Source organism: Diabrotica undecimpunctata, chromosome 6, assembly GCF_040954645.1.
Source record: "Diabrotica undecimpunctata isolate CICGRU chromosome 6, icDiaUnde3, whole genome shotgun sequence".
NCBI lineage: Eukaryota > Metazoa > Arthropoda > Insecta > Coleoptera > Chrysomelidae > Diabrotica > Diabrotica undecimpunctata.
Genome location: NC_092808.1, coordinates 9,367,581 through 9,390,701, shown reverse-complemented (window position 1 = coordinate 9,390,701; position 23,121 = coordinate 9,367,581). Strand labels below are relative to the sequence as shown.

The 23,121-nt window shown below is 33.9% G+C and overlaps 1 protein-coding gene across 8 annotated transcripts in view; it reads right to left on the bottom strand.

Moving 5' to 3' along the window:
• Window positions 1–23,121, bottom strand: part of Atpalpha (sodium/potassium-transporting ATPase subunit alpha) — a 202,484-nt gene that overhangs the window by 9,174 nt on the left and 170,189 nt on the right. For 5 of the 8 annotated variants that reach the window (XM_072534178.1, XM_072534185.1, XM_072534183.1 and 2 more), the window contains 3 exons: window positions 22,375–22,469; window positions 4,391–4,565; window positions 1,358–1,590 (listed from right to left, as the gene is read on the bottom strand). In XM_072534178.1, the coding sequence (XP_072390279.1) occupies window positions 1,358–1,590; window positions 4,391–4,565; window positions 22,375–22,469 (503 nt within the window). Of the gene's footprint in view, window positions 1–1,357; window positions 1,591–4,390; window positions 4,566–17,182; window positions 17,278–22,374; window positions 22,470–23,121 lie in introns of all 8 variants that reach the window. The other 3 variants (XM_072534182.1, XM_072534179.1, XM_072534181.1) reach the window with 2 other exon arrangements.

Here is a 23,121-nt window from a genome sequence, read left to right as displayed (position 1 = left end):
GGGTATTATATATTCTCTTTTTTGTCTTTATCGTAATGTTCTTATCCCACAACACTGAGTTTAGTTGTCTTATACAGTTTCTTGTTTGTCTCAGTCTGTTGTTTATATCTTCTTCTGTTGTTCCCTGGTTCGATATTATGGTTCCTAAATACTTGAATTTATCTGTTCCATTTATTTGTCTTCCCTCGTCTATCTCTAGGTTTCTCATATCCTTGTTTTCTGTTGTTAGGTATTCGGTTTTCTCTAAGTTTATTTCCATTCCGTTGTTTTTATATTCTTCTTCTAGTTTTCTGAGCATAAAGCTGAGATCTTCTTCATCTTGTGCGATGACTACTTGATCGTCGGCAAAACTTAAGGTGTATAGGTATTCGTCTCTTACTGGTATGCCCATTCCTTCGCACTTTCTCCTCCATGGTTTGAGTGTCTTTTCCAAGAATATTTTAAACAGAGTAGGGGACGTAGCACAGCCTTGTAGAAGTCCTTTTGTGGTCTTAAATGGATTGTAGGCTTTATTTCCACATTTAATAGCTACTTTGTTTTCTTTGTATAGTGCTTTAACTGCTTTTATTAGTGTTTGTCGGATTCCGAGATCATTCATTGCTTCCCATAATTTGACTCTAGGTATTGAGTCATATGCTTTCTTTAGATCAACAAAGGCCAGATGGACCGGTCTACCTTTTGCCATTTTCTTCTCTATCAGTTGTTCTAATGTGTACGTATGATCTAGGCATGATTTTCCTACTGTGAACCCTGCTTGGTCTTCTCCAATTTTTCCTATTATTTTATAGTTATTTCCTATAGTTTTAACAATAATATTAAATCTTCTTGTTCTTGAGTTCTTTTTTCAAGTTGATAAGAAAGTCTACTTACGATTTAAGTTATTTTTTACTAACGTCATAATCTTTCGCAAGTCTTCCACAATCACAAGATAAATTTTCACTTGTGTCATGAAATTTGTCTTCTTTATCAGTCTATTAAGTTCGTAGCTTTATCACTAAGTTTATTTACATAATTTATTAGCTGAATGTTTGTCACTGTTACTGGTAACTTAAAATTAACTAAAATGTCCACAAGTTCGTTCTTTTTCAATTCATTTAATTCCGTAGTTATGACTGTTAAGCTACTAGCCGCCATTTTTGATTTTTGACCGTGCGCGTGTTACAACGTAAGTTTTTTGCCGCGTGTAATGCTCGACAAAAAATATATTTGTTGCTTTTTAAATTCAAGCCTTTTTTTGAGCCTAAATTGTTTTCCCGTTGTATCTGCCATTTTATAGAATTTATATTTATTTATATTTGCATTTTATATTGAGTAATTAAGTATGTGGTCTAAAATACTATCAAAAGTATCAACTTACTTAAGAGGGAACATTCTTAATCCTTTATCCATACCAGGCGTGTAAGAAAGGAAGGCGGCCAATGCTGTTTCGAAGATGAGACCAAAGTTGAGAGCCCAATTCCTCATTCCTTGGTGAACGATGGAGTTTCTTCTAGTCTTGCAAATGATCAAATCGGCCCACTGTACAACGACGATCGAGACGAAGAAAGCGGTGTGGCAAGTGTACTCCAAGGTCTTTCTGTCTCTGTAGGTCTATAATAACAAAAAAAAACACATTTATTAAAACAGTCCATTTCATTTGATACATTAGTCCTCGCTAGTTGATGAAATTGAGGAGGTGTCAATCAAAATCAATCATGTTCATAAAAATCAAAAAATGAGTTAGCAGCTGTTTCATAATATAAAGAGTGAATCCTATTCTATGGTGTTTTCGGTTTCGGTTAAAAAAAATCATGTCCTGTTTAAAATGAACACACAATATTAGGTTCCCAAATCAAATGAAATCATGTCCACAGTTGGTTTCAATCATACCACCACATGTCCATTCAGCTAATAGGAGTGCCCCGATTTGGTCACGTGATTTGACCATGTCAACACATTGTATGTGTTTTCCCTCTAGGTTATGTCGATAGCGAGTATTGAGTTTGTATTGCACTGTGGTTTAATTTTAATATTATTATAGTAGTTTTTATTAAATAAAATTGAAATTTTCCATGGATGAAGAAAACTTAGTGAGAGTGGGCGATGCCAATGAAGGATCTCGTAAAAATAAAAAGACTGTGGATAAAAAAACTAGAGCCAAGCTTAAGCGATACAGTACTCCAGTGGGATGTCGTGTGTTTGTTCCATGTAAACACATGAACAAAGGTATGAAATGTGCATTAGTTAGGCCTATAGATGCTATTTTTGTTCGAAATATCCTCTACAAAATACCTGACAAAAACACGCAAGATAACACCATTGCCAGTTGGATAAATCAACGTAACATAAAGCGGCGAAGGCCGAGGCCTATCTCTGAAAAATCAAAGGCTAAAAGTTTTAGTGTACAATATTCTATACTTTCATCAACCGGTAAAGTTATACCTGTGTGTAGGAAACTTTTCATGCATATTACCATGGTGAAGGGAACAAGATTGACTAATATTTCTAAAAAGGTGAAAGAGGGAAAGGCTGTTAAGGATCAGAGGGGTGGCGATAGGAAGAGTCACAAATCTGCTGCGAACAAGGAATCAGTCCGCCTTTTTTTGAGAAATTTAAGAGGAAAAGAAAGCCACTATAATCGAAAAAAATCGAAAAGGATTTATCTTGGTGCAGACTTAAACATTAAGAAGTTGTGGCTAATATACAATGATTCTGTACTTGATAATCTTAAAGTTAAGAAATCTATGTTTAGGAGAGTTTTCAATGAATTAAATATCGGATTTTCATCACCAGCTTCTGACGTTTGCAGTACATGCAATAAAATAGATCTTCAGCTGAAAATTGAGAAGGCTAAAGCTGTGAAAGACTTGGTAGTGGTCAACCAATTTATGATGGAGAAAAGAATACACAGATTAAGAGCTAATGCTTTTTATGGGCTCTTAAAGGAAAACAAAGAAAATGAGGTTACTTTCTGTTTTGATCTCCAGCAAATTCAAGCACTTCCCAAAACTCCTATTCAAGACGCGTTCTACAAAAGACAATTAAGTTTTTACTCTTTTTGCATTGTAGCATCAAACGCACAAAACCCCATATTTTACGTATGGACTGAAGAACTTGCAGGAAGGGGTGCGACCGAAGTTTCATCTGCACTTATAAATTTCTTGAACTCTAATTTTTCAAATGTAACAAGACTGAATCTGTTCTGTGATGGGTATGCCGGTCAAAACAAAAACAATGCCGTTGTTCACACATTAGTGTATTACTTAGGATCAGTGCAAAATGCTTTAGAGGAGATTGTTCTAACATACCCTGTTCGCGGGCATAGCTTCCTCCCCGCTGATCGGGTGTTCGGAAGGGTTGAAAAGTTACTCAGGAAGCAGCCTACCATTGCAACAAAGGAAGAGTACTACAATGTATATAGTTCTGTTGGAGAAGTACGGAAACTTGGAGAGGATTGGGGATTGATTGATGCTAAAAGTTTGGCTACACGATTTAAAAACATTGAAATGATATCTGAAAAGAAGAGGATTTTTGTGAGGAAAGAGAAAGCTCTCAACCGCAATGGACAAGCACTTACTGTTATTAAAGTGAAATCGGCACAGAATTTTAGGTTTGAAAGTGATTTTGAAACCTACAACAAGCCTAAAAAAAAAGACTAGCATTCTGCAAGTCGTTCTCAACTCCTGTAGAGTCACTTCCACTGAACAATATAGTGAAAGCAGCTAAGAAGAAGGACGTGGAGACGTTACTTGTGAAAATGTATGGTGATGACTGGCAGAAACATGACTTTTTATCTTGGTATAAGACCATAATAGTGGAAGTCCAGGATGACGAAATTGATGCTGACGAAGTGGACGAATCCTGTGATTGTCTAGAACCTGACATTAGACTACACATTTAAACATTTATATTTTGTGGAAAGTGTCGTTGGTAAATGTTAGCCATTTTTCAAGATATTTTTTGTAACAATACAATAGATATTTTAAGTAGTCTAAGAGTTTTTTTATCAACCCCTTCTATCAACGTCCATGAAGTCCAATCAAATAAGAACATGTCCTTTTTTTAAAATGTATTTACAGGTTTATTTATACCTTCAGATTTGAAATATTTACTAAGAGTCAGTTAATTTCAATAAATAAAATGATATATGCTAATTTATCCGATTTTTCATGTAAGGTTATTTACTAATACCTTTTTTGCGATTTCCCTAAAACTTCTTAAGGTGGACATGATTGATTTTGATTGACACCTCCTCAATTATTTTCCTGGCGCGTATTAGACTTACTATAAATAAAGGAGGTTGCGCGCTACTCGTCCGACTGATGAAAATTGCTACAACTCGCAAATAGATTTTTAACGTTTGAGCTGTGTGGTGGTAACGAAAATATAAATTAGAGAGAATAATACTCACCCATTCTTGTCCATACGAATCAGTAACATCGTTGACTGCTTTTGAATCCCATTGTTTCCTAATGCCGAATAATTTCATAGGCAAGAAACCATTCTCAGCCATAATTACGAAGTACACAAAGAATCCGGCAGCTGCTTGAATCATACCAATCTGACCGTATGCCATGGATATCAACCTAAACATAGTACAATGTTTAAAAAAACGTGTATACGTGTATAAAGTTGGACAAACCACCAATTTTTAAGCTAAACATTGAATATCGCAGTGTATACACATTAGACAAAATTGGTGAAAATAATTGTTGCAGTGATTGAAGCCTCGGGTGCTTTTTGTGCTCTTATTTTTTTGGCTGTACCTCTATAGAACATTCGGTAAAATAAAATAAGTATTTGCGAATGAATTAACTTACTTTAATCATTGATCCTCATTTTACGTTACATAACTACCAAATTGCAAAAGTTTTTAAATTGGTTATTGAGTCAGAAACAGTAAAATCATCATACAGGGTACTTTTCACAGAAGTTATCTTAAAAATACTCTCTATATGTTTCTTTTATTTTATCCATCAACAATAATATAGTTTTCTTCTCATTTATAACGTTGCAGCTTAAACGTACAGTTAAATATGCCGTTTTTGTTGCACGCCTTGGTGCCTTGTACCACTAACTTCCCCTTTTTCCTTTATTGCTAATGCCTATCATTAATTTTATGTTTTCGTTTTCTCCTTTTATTAGGTGCTATTCCGCAATGAGGTGATTATTAGTTTCTTTCTCTCCAATGGCACTACAGCTCAAAATCGAACCTTGGTCGGTCCCACGCCGATCTTCTCCAGGTTCTCACGTCTAGCAAATTTGCGCGTCCGCTGTGATTTTTTCCTCCTACCTTTTCCGTGGCGTTTCTCTTGGTTTTATTACTGCATTTTAATATCTACGGCTCTTTTTGGCAATCTTTCGACCTCCAATTTCACTACATGATCAACCTATTGAAGTACTGAATTTTAACGAGATCGGTACCTCTTTGAGCATTGGTCGAGTTCATGGTTGTACTTGGATCTCTATATTCCGTTTTTATTACTAGATCCAAATCTCTTTCGTATGACTTTTCTTTCAAAGACTTCATTTTTTGTTGTCTCGTATCCATAACACTATTCGCCTGATAATAGTTTTGTAGGCCCTGATTTTCGATCTCCAGTGTGTGTTGGAACGGAACACATGGACGAGTGAGCGAGGTAATTGGTTTTAGGCCAGTCATATTTCTACCAGAGTATAAAAAAAAACAGCAATACGCTACGGAGGTAGTATAACGTACTTACAACTGCATGACAGTACAAAAATAGAGATCCAGCAGGCAAGAGAAGCGTTCTCAGTTCCCACAACAATTGGAGTATTACAGGGAAACAAGAAGGAAGCTACCAGAAGTAATCCATAAGAAAAAAATAAATGAAAAAAGCTGTTTCCTTCAAAAAGGTGTGGTGGTAAAAGCTACAAAATTGTTCTAATGATATCAAGACACCAATAATCCCCAAAATAGGACAAAATAGTGCTCGAGAATGAAACAAGTCCTATAAAAAAAACTTGTATATGAACTTCCACGCGCTTCTTGATATCAAGAGAGTCGACTTGTCGATAAATACTTTGGGTTGATATGTGCCGAGGAAAACCACTTAACATCACATGATTTTCTTGAAAAAAAAAATGGAAAGTTGTGAAAGTTTAGGGAAATGTACCTTCTAAAGACAAAAAGTGGAGATCTGATGATGACATTAGCCCGTCTTGGAAAACAAGATAAAGAACTTAGGGTGGAGCGTGAGCAATCCTCGGTTCTAAGCAGGCTCCATCGTGCTAGCTTTATACAGTGCGATGAAAATGAACCTACACAGATTAGAGACAATAATAAACCAAATGAGAGGCATTTGAAATGTGGTGCTACCGACGTATGTTGAGGGTCTCATATATACACCGCACAAGTAACATAAGTATTCTCCAGAGGCCAAGAAAAGACAAAGAAATTATTAACACCATAAAAAACAGAAAATTGGCTTACTTCGGCCACATCATGCGTAATGATAAATACCGACTCCTACAGTTGATTCTACAAGGCAAGATTGAGGGTAAGAGAGGCAATGGATGTAGACATATATCCTGGCTGTGTCTAACGTCAACTGATCTATTTCGAGCTGTTGTGAATACAATAAGAGGGGTCAATGTGGTCGCCAACATCTCTAGAAAATAGGCACATTTAGAAGAAGAATAAACCAAAGACGGAGATACCCACTTCCAGCAGAGGACCAAAGGGGAATCCATGTATACAGAAGAAACATCATAGCGGCAATAAACTGAATATCCAATAGATAAACGAGCCAGTTTTAGGTTTTAAGTGATTGAGGTTAATTGTATAAATCGGATTGCGCTACATTAGATGTGTTACAATTATTAAAGGATAAAAAACACTAACAACAAAACCAAAATTAAAGTCTGGAATGAGCTAAAATGACAAAACCATTTGTATCTCTCTTGTCTTTTCTCCATGACTGAGGATCGTTATTTCTTCCACTGCTCTCTATCTTCATTGTTCTAAGGGATTCGCAGAATTAGTGGTACGCTGAATCCTGAATTTGGTCGGACTATCTGGTCGGTGACAGTCTTCTTGGTCTTTTTCCCGGAACGTTTCCAGAAAAAATTAATACTTTCTAAATCATCGTCATCTCTGCGAATCATGTGACCAAAGAACGTTGGTTAAGAATGGAAACTTTTGTTCGATGAGCTGTCCGAGGCATACGCAGCATTCTTCTCCAACTTATCTCAAAGGCATTAATTCTTTGGGAATCTTGTACCAAAATTATTATTTATTCGTCAAAATAATCTTTCTTAGAGGCGAAACAATCATTCCAACGCTTTCTAATTTTTCGATTCCGCCCTTGTGAAACGATTTATCTTTTCCTTCAAAATAGGCTTCAGCTCAACGAATGAGGCCTTTCCTTAGCGATTTCGGTCTTCAAACGCTCTAATAAACGAATATAATAGTCGCCGATACAGAGGCCATTACCTTTCTGGCAATTTGTTGTGTCTTTGGTTGGTTTGGACGGCTTTCTACAGGTGTAGGCGACTCAGGTGACTAGATCTGATTCCGGAATGAAGTGATAGATTCATGTTTCATCGAATCTGACACACCAATGCCAAAACTTCTACTTATTCCGATTAAACACGTCTAAACAGCGCCGAGATTCATCAACTCAGCTTCAGAAAACAGCTTCCTCATACCCAGATCTTCATGTACAATAGTGAAAATGCTACCCTTTGATAACTTAAGAGTGTCAGCTATCTCTTGCAACTTTTTTCGGGAATAACTGCATCATTTAGCCTCCCACAGCGCTAAGCACCATCGGTGTCCAAACATTAAACCTTCGTTTAAGGGTTGTAATCGATGGAGTAGAGTCCTGGCAACACTTTTGGAGCCATTGCTCAGTTTGGACGGTATTTTTTAATTAAATTATCAAATAACAGTGATAAATCAACACAGGAAATGGCTTTGAAGCCATTGTTTCTAAACATCACAAAAGTAGAGTCACTTCAGGCACTGTAACTCAGTAAATAACAATCTGAATGACATGAAATTCTGACAGTATACTTTTGAAGATTAGTACTACCGAAATATCATATGGAAAATTCGTTAGAGCTACCATCTTATGATTACGCACAGGACCTCTCATTTTGCTTATCCGATAGCAAAGTTTTCATCTTTTTTCAAGTTCTCTATCCACAATTGTTATTGTTATTTGATGATCTCTGTTGTTTTGTTTGCATCGGTAACTGTACGTACATAGATATGTACATTTCTCTTGGCTGCTTACGTTTCGTCTTCTAGTTAAAGCTTTTATTGTCTTTCTTGTGTTACGTCATTCTCCAATTTCCATATTTTTGTAAAACTTCATCCATACTTAAGATGTACTAAAAAAAACCTATTGCATTTCCTTTTCTCAAAGTTTTATAGTTTACTTCAGTTTATGGAAGGAACTTAACGCCACGGTACGTGTTTCCAATTCACAGCAGCAATCGGACCGTTTGGCTAGTATAAAAAGCCAAAAAAACTAAGCCCTGGTCTAAAAATGTTAAATCTGCATAAGTAAATAGTTTAAAAAGCACCTCAAATTCATATTAAATGTCGCCGTTAACTTAAAAATTGGCAAGAATTACCTACAACCAACTGATAGATATTTTAATGCGTTAAAATATTTTACAAACTTAAACCTATCCACCAGTTGGCAATAGATGTACAGCAAATCACATCCACAAGCATGCTGTAAATTTTTATTAAAGGTAGTTAAGTTAGTGCATGCGTTTGTTAGTTCCTTATGTCATTTTACACAATAAGTTGTTAAAATAATAAATATAGGATGATAAAAGTCTGCTGAAGCAAAACGACATAGAGAAGTAAGAAAGCGGTACTTCTGCTCAATGGGATAAATGGGGAGTATATCATCGGGGACTAATATATAAAGTATGGTTCTTTGTAATTATATAAATTAATAAAACAAATTACTTACGTGTTCAGGATTTATTGGTTAGTATTAAACTAGACGGACCGTTTTTATCTAAACTATCTACCCAAAATAAAAACTGTCACAAACAACCTTATTTTGCGTAGATGAGCTGCGGTTAGAAGAAGGTAAAGTTTAAAAAGGCTAGAATAGTTAGTTCAGTTATAATCTATAAAAAAAGGTTAGCTAATCAAAAAGTTTTGGCGTCAGAACTAAGCTCAAAAATTGTTCAACTTTCTTAAAACTTTCTTTTATAAAGTTACGGGAAAAATTTCAAAGTTAACTACTGTTTTCACATTTTAACAACTTGTGTATTTATTTCCGAAGAATATAAGAATTATGTCTATACGGATATGGGGAACAATGAACATGTTTTTTGACATCAGTGATAAAATACGTACACATACTATAATGAAAAGGTTATTCACAGTTATGTGGTATTGGCTAGGCTAGAGCCAAATCTGTTACGTTTATCATCATCCCTATTCTGTTGTCTTTATTCCCGGCAACTCTTCTTCGCGCTTTAACTCAGCTTTTTGATAAATTACACCATGGACGCCGCCAGGAATATTTTCAGGGGGTGCACCTGCTTTTCAGGGGGGTGAATTTTAATCTCGACATACTATTAACCCATATAACATATAGAACTATACACGTATAGTTATGTACTTTCTTTCCAGTTACCCAGTAATCCAGTTAGACCATGGATTACACCATGATAAATGGGCAAATTACTAGGCAGCTGCACCACTGGTTCATCGTACGTACGGTGAGAATTTGTAGCGATCATTTTTATAGTAATAACGGCTCTCAAAATTTTGATTGTGCTGTACCAAGATTCTACACTATCTCGTAGATTGTTTTTGATTACGTCTAAGTACGCCGTATTGCAGTTCCCATGTAATTAATTTTGTCTATGTTTAGAATTGAAGAGTGCGAGCACTTTTGTCGTATAATCCGTTGTGTATTATAAACACAGACTCACTTATATATTAAAAATGTTTATATGAACACTTTTAAGTTGTCTGGGAATAGAGAATATATATTACCCAAATTCCCAGTTTCTATTACGATGGCAGCAGACGTTAAATAATTAGTTTTTATTTTAGATATGGTTTTGTGATCGAGAACTCACATTTTCTCGGTAAGTCTTGTTTATTCTTGCGTTTCAATCATAAAATATAGACAGATCTTTTATATTTCTAAATTTATTGCTGGGTCTGGCATTCAGTAGCCGTGCTCATCAATTTGTCACCACCTCTGCAGTTCTATTGCCAGGTTGCATTTAAGAAGCCACATTTATTATGTCATCCATCCTTTTTCTTGATCGTCTTGGCACTGGCGAGATGAGAATGGAATTTGACTTGAGTTCGAGGGTTGATACCCTTCTTCTTCCACAAATGAAATATGCATTCCACATGCCGTTCATCATGGTCAAAATTCGTAGTGAATTCAGTTTCTGGTACTCAAACTGGTTCAAACAGAGTAAAGAACTAAAACATATTGACTGTATTAGATTTTTTATTTCGATGCAGAGCAACCGCAAGCCGCTTATATGTATTTCAACCTCTTTAGGTCTCATCAGAACGACACATGCTGTTGCTCTGAGCAGCAACTGTTGCCTAAAGAGGTTGAAATACGTATAAGCGGCTTGCGGTTGCTCTGTATCGAAATAAAAATCTAATACCGTCATTATGTTTTGCCTTTTAGTAATTAATACTCAGATCTACCTCATGTGCTTCATCGCTGAGTTGATTTAAAATATCACTGGCAATTTTTAGCAGTCATCTGAAATGAGGACAATGTCATCTGCGAATCGTAGATGACTCCCAGTGAGTTCAAAACTTATTCAGGCACAGCGATGAACAACTTTGGTGACATAATATCTCCCTGTGGAACACCTCTCCTATGTATACCTCGCATATGTATTTTATTGGTAGGATCGTGCAGATTTATACTTGTCGCATTGCTATATATATTTACTACAATGATGGTGTACCTGTGATCAATTCGACACTCTTACAGTGCATTTAGAAGTGCGGGTACATCGATAGTATCAAACGCTTTATGAAAGTCTATTGTATCCTACATCTAAAGATTTTTCAATCAAGACTTTAATGCACTATAAATGGTCACTTGTACAATAGTTGGAACGAAAACCAGCCTGTTCTGTTGGCTGATACAGTCAAAAAAATTTCCTGGCTGATACAGTAAAAAAAAATTGGTTATTATTTTGGTATACAGTTTGTATAAATGATTGAATAGACAAATTGGCATGTAATTATCTAAGTTAATATTGTCACCGATTTTATGCAGAAGAATTGTAATGGAGTAATTATGAGATTAAAAAGATCTCGTATTTCTTCAGAAGGGAAATTCCCCCAAGTTTTATAGCTTCTGTAGCTATTCCTTCATCTAATAAACGAATACAATCGAAGAGTCCAATAATATATCGCTTGTCCTATTTCGGCGACTTTGAGCCAGTACTTCTGGTTGAAACTCTGGAACCGAAAGTCGGAGGTCAAATTTTTCACCTTTAATACCATTTTTGGGTTATAAGCTCTCATTCGAAACTTCACTTGTTATATAATTCAAGGTTTTTACATTTTAATGTAGTAAGATGTGTGAAAACAAAAAAAGCGAGTTGATAATAATGATATTCTGAACCTTCCAACTTCTAATTCACAGAAATTGCAATTAAAAAAATTCTTAACGTATGTATAATTTTCACTGGCCAAAAATATAGTACGAATGCGTTAAGTACTTGGATAGTTTGACGATTGCGTTGAAGCAGACTCTATATACCGTTCTAAAACGGGAGATTATCACAACATCAATGTTGAGACCTTCATTCAACCTTCATTATTATTATTCATTATTATCAATTAACCTCTTGAAAGCCAACACGGTTGTTAGCGCCAAAAAATACATAAATCGGCAAATGACACTTTCTCATAAAATAAAACCGGGATGTGGTTCTCCGGGAGTGACCGAGGAGAGGAAGCATAGCTTTATCGTCTACGTACCGAGTGATGGTTTTTAATTTATTTTATTAAGAAACACGCATGAGACTGCATTTACTACTCCATGTAGTGTATGCTCCGTGATCTGTTTGGTGCGTTTCAGTCGTTCGTCTTTTATTTTTCATACTTCTGAGCGATCCACCGTTCCGTCCGTTTGTCGCGAAGAAAGCTATGCTTTCAAAAAGTTGCTAAAATGTTATAAATTTTAATACTGTACTTGATAATTTATGATAGTTCCCTAATAATTTTATTATTGGGAACTCAAATGATGTACGCTATTTTAAGAAAGCCAAATAAGTTAATTCTCTAGTCTAATCTGCAAACTAATTGTCTTCAAAGAAGCATACAAGGGTAAGGATGAAAAATTCATGGTAGCATGCTAAAGAAAAACCTCTACACAATATTTCTATATCTAATAAGTATAAAAACTAAGTCTATGTTGAAGGCAGACATCCCTTAACAAGTAAAACAAAAACAGAACAATAAACTAACAGAAAAAACTTTTCTATGAACGCTCTACTGCTCTAGACGCAACACACACTATACCTCGGCAAATATGTTGTCAGAAGAGACAACACACTAAACTACTGTAGAAACTAGTATAGAAAAAAAAATGGTACTTCTTAAGAAATATCATATTACTTAAAAAATTCGACCGATACTTGTACAAAAATCGTTTTATAAACCAAACGGTAAAATCTAGTCATTTCTAAATTTTCGTATAATGTATTGATACATTACAACAGTTTCAGTAGATCCGCATCTTCCAAGTAGATTTTTTTTGTATCTTTATCAATTAACTTCTAAAATGTAAAATACTTGTGTGAAATATGTCCCAAAACTAAAAAGATTTTACAAGGAACCACTTCCACGAAATGACTGGACCTGCACAGACTGGTACAGAATTCTGCAGTTGATATTACGATATGGAGTCATTAATGATCAGTCGAAGAGAACAGACGTACTCAGGAGACCTAGTGAAATGATCAGTGGTGCAGTGTAGTGCAGCTGTTATAGTGTGAGGATTTTTAATCAGTACGGCGGTAAGAAATCAAATTTTTTCCTATTTATTGATTGTGTGAAGGAAAATCGACAATAGTAAACAGGGAGAATTTTTTCAGCCTACTTATGCCAACAGTGCAGCAGCCAATAAATATCGGAAAAAGACTAGTTTTACCCCACTAAGAAGCCAGAAGCAAGATATGCGATCATCTAGTAATAGTGAGGGTGGGAGCGATGGTGAATGGAAAAAACGTTCTGCTGTGAGCGACGGCGAAGAAGTTCAAAATACAGAAACAAAGAAATCAAGCAAGAGACAATTAACGAAGCCCAAAACCGACGATAGCAGCCGAGATGAAAACGAAGACGAAAACGAGGACAACATTTTTACCAAAATGTTAATTGAAGGAGGAAGCTACAAAACTCCGAACCAGAAATTACGATCTTTAGTAAAAAATGAAATTCGCTCAAATGAGAAAACCAACTTGAAAAGTAGTAAACAGTACAACAGAAGAAACTTTCCAACCCTGTCCAACAGACAAAGGGGCACTACAAGTGAGGAAAACATAACAAATACGAAAAAAGAGGAATTCTTCGGAGGAAGTTAATATATTTTATATCGAAGCGTTTGACATAAGATACTAAAGACATTGTCAATACCTATATGCAAATATTCTATGGTACAACAATGATGGTAATGTTAAACATGTATACTTTGATATATCAGTCTGTTCATAGTAAATCCCCAATATATTGCTTGCAATACCCAGGGAAGATTTTTCACAGAAAATCCCCAATTTAGTAAACCCATGTTACCGAAAGTTCAAAAGATGAATATTGTCATCATCTCAATCTGTGGAATACCTGCGTTGAGAGAGCTCTAGTACGAGTTAGTACTTTACCCCTTGATGACCTAGAACTACCTTTTGCTCCAGTTCCGTTAAGTAGAATTTTATCCAATGATAAGCCGGTTCCCTTTTGCCATATATTTTCAATTTTTCTAGTAAAATTTGGTGGTCTAAAGTACCAAATGCCTTTAGGACAACGCAAGCAGAGTATCTAATGGTTAGAAAAAGTCTATCCATGAACGTCTACATATATGGTGACTGCAAAACAAGATTTAGATCTTTCACTCTCCACAAATCACAAGAACGACCTCACATATATTAGACTGATTAGTCAAAAACACATAAAAGAATAGGAATAAGGGTTCGAATCCGAAATGGAATTCGAATCCGTAACAAGGCATTAACTTAACACACACACTCAACACAATACAAATTCCACGGTAGATGCGGATAACATAAGCTGTTTTTAAAAGTATAAACCCTTTGATTTGTCTACATTGACCTAGGAATGATGTATTGTGTTCTGGTAATCGTTTCTAAAGTTACTCTCGTTTTGTCATATATATTTTTCAACAGTATTCATTCATTTTTTCATTCTGTTTTGTGTTGTTTTTTATGTGTTTGGGACTTTCTTACGGCTGTAGTCAATTAAATAAGGTACAAAAACTCCTTAACGAATTGTGAAGAATACTCATCCCAATACATTCACCATCCACTCATAAATAGGAAATTTCTTTAAAAAATATGCTTTGATACTGAAACTTATGTAAATTTAACAATAATGTTTCTTTAAATTTAGAAAATCATAGTTTTTAGTGTTTTAGTTGAAAACATTACATTACAGCTGAGTTGAAAAACACTATAGACATTATAAGCTGTAAACATAACTATTTCATAGCTTTCAGTTCAATAAACAGACTTTTAGCAAAAAATAAATGTTATCAAAAGTTTACGCGTTTGCATGAATGTCCACAAAAAATAAAACCACATATTAATTAAGATTTAACCCTTTTATATTTCGAACACAAGTATTTTTATAACTATTATATTTTTTTCGATTCTGAAAAAGATTTTTTTATATATTTTTTCTTAAAATTTCATTGAACGCCATCAATGTATCGTATTTTTTTATACTACCGCAAATTTGTTTGTTTTGATATGTCTATGGAAATATTATTACTAATACTCCAGGAATATGACAATAATTCACAGTGAACAATTTAAATATACATTTATATATAAGGGACATTTCATCAAATGTCCCTTATCACGTAAAAATTATAATAAACCGTTAAATATTTTATATTAAAAAATGATATCCAAAAATAAAATTTGCTGCTCCATATAACAAGAGATCTACATAAACTGTTTCAGAATTGGCGCAGTGGATAGGATGCTCAAACCATACTAAAATTGGCGCAGTTGATAGGATTATAAAACGATCCTAGCTTGGGCACAATTTTTAGCTAATTTAAACCTTTTTCAATACATATATGATGTTCTATATAGACCACTTTTGTACATAACCAGAAAACTTGCAATATAAATAGCTTATCAATGGTGTACAACGAAATTTTGAATAAAAATCTATTCTACCAGGGAAAACTGCAATTGAGGTAGACAAGATCAATTCTAAGAAAATCACAATTAAATACGAGTACTCCCTATCTATCGTACCTAATTCCACATATTTTTGAATACCCGCCTCCTCTTCGGATTCTATCCAGTTTCCTTACTCTGTAATGTCTTTGACTTTTACAGAGGACCATTTATTAGGTTGTAAATAAATTTTTTAAATCGTTCTAGAAGTTTTGTAGGAATTAGTGAAAATGGAACATATACATATACAACCCTATATCGTTTCCCAATATTTTTGAGAAAAACAGGTTTCAGAAGAAATGAAAACAATATAGACTATTATAGTGTGGTAACATATTGTTCTATTTTTAGTTTTATTGTAGTCTTATCACAGAGTCGCTGATAATCTAAATTACCTGCCCCAACAACTTGGATCTTGGATTTTGTTTTATCCTGTTTTCTTTCTCTTCCATTATAACTTTTGTTGAAAGGAAAGAATATGTTATTCTTGTCTTTGTATGTCTTCTTAGAGAACTATAAATTTAAAGAATTGTTTATAGCATTCATTTTGGACGATTCTTCAATGTTTTTTTACGGGATGAAAGAAAAAACGTAGAAATATGGAAACAATATAACCTACCGAATTATATTGACTGGTTTATTAAACAGATACGTACCATAAATATTTATTTGTGATTCATAGTGATTTGATTGTATTTGTACCTCTATTCTAAGTAATTACTTTTTGTCCGTATTTTTCAACCAGCTGTAGTAAACAATCTGATAATACGTGTGAACCGAAATATCACGGGACTGCAATTAATAAAATGTATATATTTTCATTAACTCTTAACCTAACCAAATAAAGTAGACGCAAAAATATCAATATTTAAAAAACAAATACGAACTAAAATTGGTCTGCCTACAATTCATAGATAGAATTTGTAAACTACGTGAAGAAGTGCTCGTAAAAAATAAAAATAAACAAATAGGGGGGTTGTGATTGGTACGCGGTAGTATTGCAAGTGCCGAGGTAGTTGTTGTGTAGTGCCAAGCCATCACGACACCACTGCAGTGACCCAAGTCGTTTAAACTAGATAAAAGGTTGTCTTTTGGTTTGACTAAGACAAAGAAAGACAACTCTCGAGAAAACTCAAACTTTAAATGTATAGTTGAATACGACACGTCAGTGATTACGTCACAGTGTTATATTTTTTCAGGTTAGGTCCGAGATTTGACTACAAACAAGTCGAACAAGCTATACTAATACCATATTAGTTCGTTTTAAGTCACTATTTTTTAGATTATTTTAAATCAGACACAAATATGTAGAAAAATACACAAATTATTGAAATGGAATAAGTTTGAAGGAAAAATAAATTATTTGCAATCGTGTTTCTGTTGTGTGTATAAACTTTAAGAATAAAATGATAACTAACATATAACTGATATTTTTGATTTTTTTAAAATGAACTCTTGTGGGAATAACATAACAAATTCAGTTTATTTGATCTCTAGGCAGATCTAACCTAAAAAAACCAGCATGACGTCACAACTTATGTGGTGTATGAGAAATAAAATTATAAAAAATTATTAATCCTGTTTTTGCACAGCAAAAACTAACTTTTTTATAAAATATCTTATATATTAAACAAAAATTACGAAATAATGTATTTAAGCAAAAAATAAAGCTAGGTATTTGTAGAATATGTACAAAAGCATGCTTGAATAAAATACCAAAAAATTCAATTGTCTGTCTTTGTCGTAAATATAGCAACCTTGTCGAATAATCTTGGTAGTGACCCACCTACGATTAACCAGGTTGTCCCTATATGGGTCGCGAGGTTGTCTTTTCATTATGTCGGACTCCGGGGCTTCATAAGCCAGAGAAATAGCAGGCACCTATAGAGAAAGACGGTGGCGCAACAGATAAAGTTAGTAGTGGAAAATATCGTGCACCAAGTTTGGTCATTTTAAGTATTTAGATTGTTTAGAATAGTGTGTAGAGGGAACAGGGCGGGTAGGAATGCATATATTTAGAGGGGCGCGGTTGATGAAGAAGCTTGTTTAGTGCAAAATGAATAAAAATGAGGTGCATGAATCGATGAATGCGATACATTGGATTAAATGAAGTTAAATTTATAGAAAAATAATTTCTATAGTTTATAAACCTCTAATTATTCAAATAGTATTTTTTTGTATTAACTCTTCCAATAATTGACACTCTTTATTTATATATATATATATATATATATATATATATATATATATTAAAATCCTTAGAAAGAACTATCTCAAAAGCTTATTTGTTAAAATTGTCTTTGTATGAAGCTTTTAAAGTGACAGTACATTAGTAAAAACGCTAAAATACCGAGTGAATGTATTTCCTTTCTATGTTTGTCAATAATTACCCGATCTAGAAGAAATTCTCACAGCCTATAATAAATAGTCACATTTTCTTTTAAAAAAATTTCAACAGGTGTTGAAACAAAAGTTTTTTTTTAAACAACGACATAGAAACAGTAAATTCAGCGTAAAAATAATTCACGTGTATTTTGATTTCTTGTTAAATTTTGTAGGTTCAACTAACTATATCCAGAAACAAGATAAACGAAAACTAAGAAATTCCACATCTAGGTCTACACATGTAGTCTAATGTTAGATATACACAATAACGCAGCCTCAAAGCTTTTTTTTAAACATAAACTGTAATAAAATAGACAAAAAAAATCGAACATGCTAGATGGCATACCATTGTCCAATAGAAGACGACCATTTGCAAGCGATTTTTTAAAAATATATATAAGAAAAAGACATTGCCAGTTACAGGAATCCTAGTGCATTGTATGCCATTGTATTTCCACAATGCCAATGTTCGTTTAAATTGCGGCGCTGACATCGCCGCAATAACAGAAAACCCTAAGTGAAATTGTTAACGATCAAAAAATAATCCGAAACTAATTTTTATCATAAAAAATGGGCTAATGAAGAAGTAGTAGCAGCTGGAGCTAAGTGATAATGAATCAAAAAGACACAAGCCATCCGCGCATACTTCTCGTACTCATAAGACAGAGACCAGTGGGAAAAAGATCAAAGAAAACACCAAAACTGAGACGTATGGGACATGTGGAACAAGATTTGAAAATCTTAAATTACTAACTAAAAAAACAAAGCAAATGACAGATCAGAAGAGAAAAATCCTGAAACAAGCCAAAACCAACAAAGGATTGTTAAGCTAACGATGCTAACGACACTTAATGCCAAGAGTATAAGCATTCGTTTGTTTTTCATTTTTTGGACATCGATTTTTATATTGAATAAACTGATATTTTCTTCAATATTTGGACTTTGATAATTTCATCTGCATTTCTGTAGTTATTTACATCTGGTTTTCAGTTTCTATTTTCTTTGTTATGCACTTTTCCTGTCATGATAGAAGTGATAAAATCGTTAAGAGGTGATAGAATCATGTCAGGTCCTAAGCGTTTATATGTTAAACCATACCTTTTTCTTTCATCCGAGTTCTTGCCTCGTGATCGAAGAATCGCTCTCCTCCTTGAAGTTCTCCTTCTTTGATTTTTTCTGGTCCTTCGATTATTCTGAAGACCTTCCTTTTTATTTTTCTTTTTCTAGTCTAAGCAAGACTAGAAATACAACGGTATCACATTAGTATTTGTGAAAAATCATTGGCAATGAGAAAACTAATAAATTTGCAAAAAGAGGATAAAATAAAAAATACGTTGGTCCAGAGGATGTCTTAGTAGTGCCAAAAAAACCATCCATCGGCAAAAGCCTAGATCTGACCACAACATAACTCAGGAATCAGCTCAGTATAGTAACAGGATTCGTTACTGGACATGCGGCAGTCGAGTGACACCTGCATACAATCAGACTGTTGCATGGAGACTTATGCTGCACACTCTGTAGCAGAGAGGCTAAATCAGTCAACCATATCTTCCATGACTGCGAGACATTAGACTGCAGGCAGCAAACACTTGTAGAGACTACCAAGTGGGTCCAAAAACATGTGGTAACCAGTTACTAGCTGATACATGGTTTTAGAATGAAATAGGTATTATAAATAAAAGGAAAATGTTAAGCTAATCGCCTGTAGTACCATCTGACAAACGGCTTCCGAAAAAAAAATGTGTCCAAGTTATCTATTCTTCTCCATTCCCTTCTAATTTATAATTCGTTATTGTTATTGTTGTTAAATGTTAATAATTTATTTTCTTGCGTACTGAGAACTTTTGTTTTCTTGCGTAATTACATTTGCTAACAATTAAGTGAACCAGGTAGATTCAATCATAGAAAGAAAGAATTTTACCATCAGTTGTAAGATTGAGTTAAATTTTAGTCTGGAGGAGCTTCTAAATACAACCAAAGATTCAACTCGAGCTAAAACTAGGGGAAATAAGTGATTAGAGCACAGCACTGCCTTTATCAAGTGAAATAACACATTTATATCTTGCTATAACTGTCAGATTCTGCTCGCTATATTAAAAGCAGACCAATATCATTTAAAGTTACAGTTCTTACTGTTGTTTCTTTCTGAAATATCCACAGCAAGTTTATTTGCAACACTTATAATATTATTTATGTTACAATAAATATGTCATCATAGAAATATATTATTTTTCTACAACTTAACAATGGAAAGAAATGAGGTGAAGGATGTTGATTCGACAAAAGCCCGTTCATTGCTACTCACCATCGGCACAAGCGAAAACCACGTACAAGTATGTAGTTACTATGCAGGAGGATTGTCATGTATGTTCTGAATTCATTTGTGAGAGGTGAAAATATCATGTAGGTGAAGGTGTACTAAGAGGTGAGAGATAAGTAAAGCATTTTCGACCTAAACTCAACTGTAAGTTGTATGTTTCTGTGACATTTGTTTTTTTTATCAGTATCAAGTATTGTGTATTTATTTTATGCCAGTGATCATCATCTATGTATGTTCATAATGCAGTAAATATCAATTTTTGATTCGAAAATGGCGGTTGTCGAAATTTATGTATACATATATTTGTACATATTGTGGATAAAGAGAGCCAAACATCTGCTTATAAAATATTGATATGATCAATTTGGTTTGTCTGCAGCAGATAATATCAAAGGCTATGCAGCAGCCAATGAAGTTGTCTTCTGAAAGGCCGCCGATAGCTGGTGAATTTGATATATCAGCTTCAGACGTAACATTTTGAAAAAATAATTCGAGATCGCGGCTCAAAAGTCGAGAAACCACCTGCTCTTTCTTTGCGCACAATACTGCTAAATATATTGAAACTTTGGAACAACAACCATTTTTAACCAAAATTTGATACTTTGCTCTTGTTAAAATATGTATCCGCTTTTTTTAATTAATATATATTATGATCAGCTTCAATGGTATGATTACAAAAAATTATTGACATTTCGTCTCGCATGTCGGAAATTACTTACAGAATAAAAGTTTCAAAAAATATTTTGGTTTTAGTTATATTTGTTATATACATTTTAAAGACGTTAAAATATTATTGTCAGTATTTTTGAGGTTCATTTTTGAAAAGACTTTATTGGATGATAATTATGCGATTACATACAAAATTATTCTCTCCTAGAGCATGTGTTCTTCTTGCTGAGTAATATTTTTAATAAAACATTCCTTCCTTCCTTCTTCCAGTCAATTCCTTCTTCTTAGTCGTCATTCTTGTTTGCTTTCGCCTCTAATTTTACACCAAAATTCAATGTAAACTCATGCTAAAAATGTCAATCTTCAATAGCATGACAGTTTTCTCCTTTCCATAGCATGGTCTACCAATTAAAACCCTGAGTCTGGAAGAAGTTGGTATATTTATGAACGTAAACTGCTCCCATTTTAGTAATTAGAGCAAACTGCGTAACAAATTCCTTAGTAAACTGTACTAGGATGTGATTATAAACGAATACGTGATAAATAAAACTATACTTAATTCCACGAGTTCAATATTTTATTTTATCATCGTCGATCGAGAAGAATCGGATACAGAGCATTAGAAACAATTCGAAATTATAATGACATTCGAATTATCCATTGGTCCTTCGAGCCGGATATGAACCAGCGACTTATGGATACTACATTTTACTTCACGACTTTAACATTTTATTTCATCATTGTCGATCGAGAAGAATCGAACAGAGGGCATTACAAACAATTCGAAATTATAATTACATGCGAATTTTTCCAATGATAATGGACAGTAAACGAAATATTATATTCAAAACTTGTTATATACTATGAATGCCTTCATGATTTACAGTAAAATTAGTAACAATGGAATCTTATTTCCATGATTGGTTGTGATCATCGTTTTAGAGAACAATCACATGCTATTATTATTTAACAGCGATTCTTAAATTAAAATTGACTTCATGTTATCAAATTAATTATTCTTCAATAAAGTTGTCCCAGAAACGCACCCAATAAATACTAGCAATACTATTTTAAACTCTTCTATTTTAAAATATATATAACCTAGTTAAATTGTCATATTAAGTCAAGTAAAAAAAATGAAATTATTAACTAAAATTTTGTTACCAATGTAACAAACATTAAGCAATTAGTTTAATGTTGTTGTTTAAAACACGTAGATAGTATATCGGCAATCTAGAACTCAGTCACTGCTTATTAGGTATCTATGCCATCTATGTATAGATGTTGTTATTAAAACAAACAGCACATGACAAAAACAACTTTTTAGAAATAAAAAAGCGATAAGTTTGCGTCACGGCTGAAATATATTTGGAAGGATTTGTGATCTGTTCAGTTGAGTACTAAGTCGTTTACAAAAACAAAACATGTGCAATGTGCAATGGTAAAATGGGATGAAGGGAAAGCAGAAGTTTCGCAGAATGAAGAAAAACGTAAAGTTCAAGAAATATAAATGCAGCCGAGCCTTATCGAGGCAGTTAAGTACCGAGCTAGACAACAGCTCGTGTTCAGAAAAAAGTAGGATAGCATCGAAGACATTCTATTACCTTTCGTTGACGAGTTTATCACTGAAAGGGTTTCTAGGTCTTCGCTTCATTATATCTGATTCTGCCTCCTCGTATGCCAGGGAAATGGCAGGTACCTGAGCTCGGCCAAACAAATACATGTCAACAAAAACCAAAAAAAAAACCACAAAAACAAAATGGACGGATGTGAGAGGGCGAACACTCACATGCTAGCACTGCTCCTTGGTTTTGCCTAGTCTGTAGGTATGTGTGTCTGATATGTGCGATTTATTTCAACAAAAAAACGACTAAACTCTTTAATCTTTGCTGTTGAATATTAGATATCGAAATATATATAAAAGAAATTACCACCGTATTACTAATTGTTACTTACAAATCCATTTACACATCGATTAACATTAAATACATTAAAACTGAAGTTTACTGTATATTATTTTAACATTTATAAGCTAAAATTGCCGATAAAGACAAATTATTTATACAAGTAAAAACATATGTTTGTCTGGTTAGTTTTCGAAGGTAAATTTGAATTTGAGTCTCTATTTTGGCCATTACAGTACTTGATAATCGGCTCGACAGTCTCAGGAGACCGGTAGACTTTCTTCTAAGTGAGTAGTTAACCAAGTTATAGCTTCTTTCTTTCTTTCTTTCTCCCCTTCCTTTTACCCTAACAGGGTGTCGGATTTGGGCTAGCTATTTTAATTTCCATTTACCCACCTCTTCCATTCTTTTCTGTTTCCTGCCATTATTTTCAATTCCTCGAGTGAT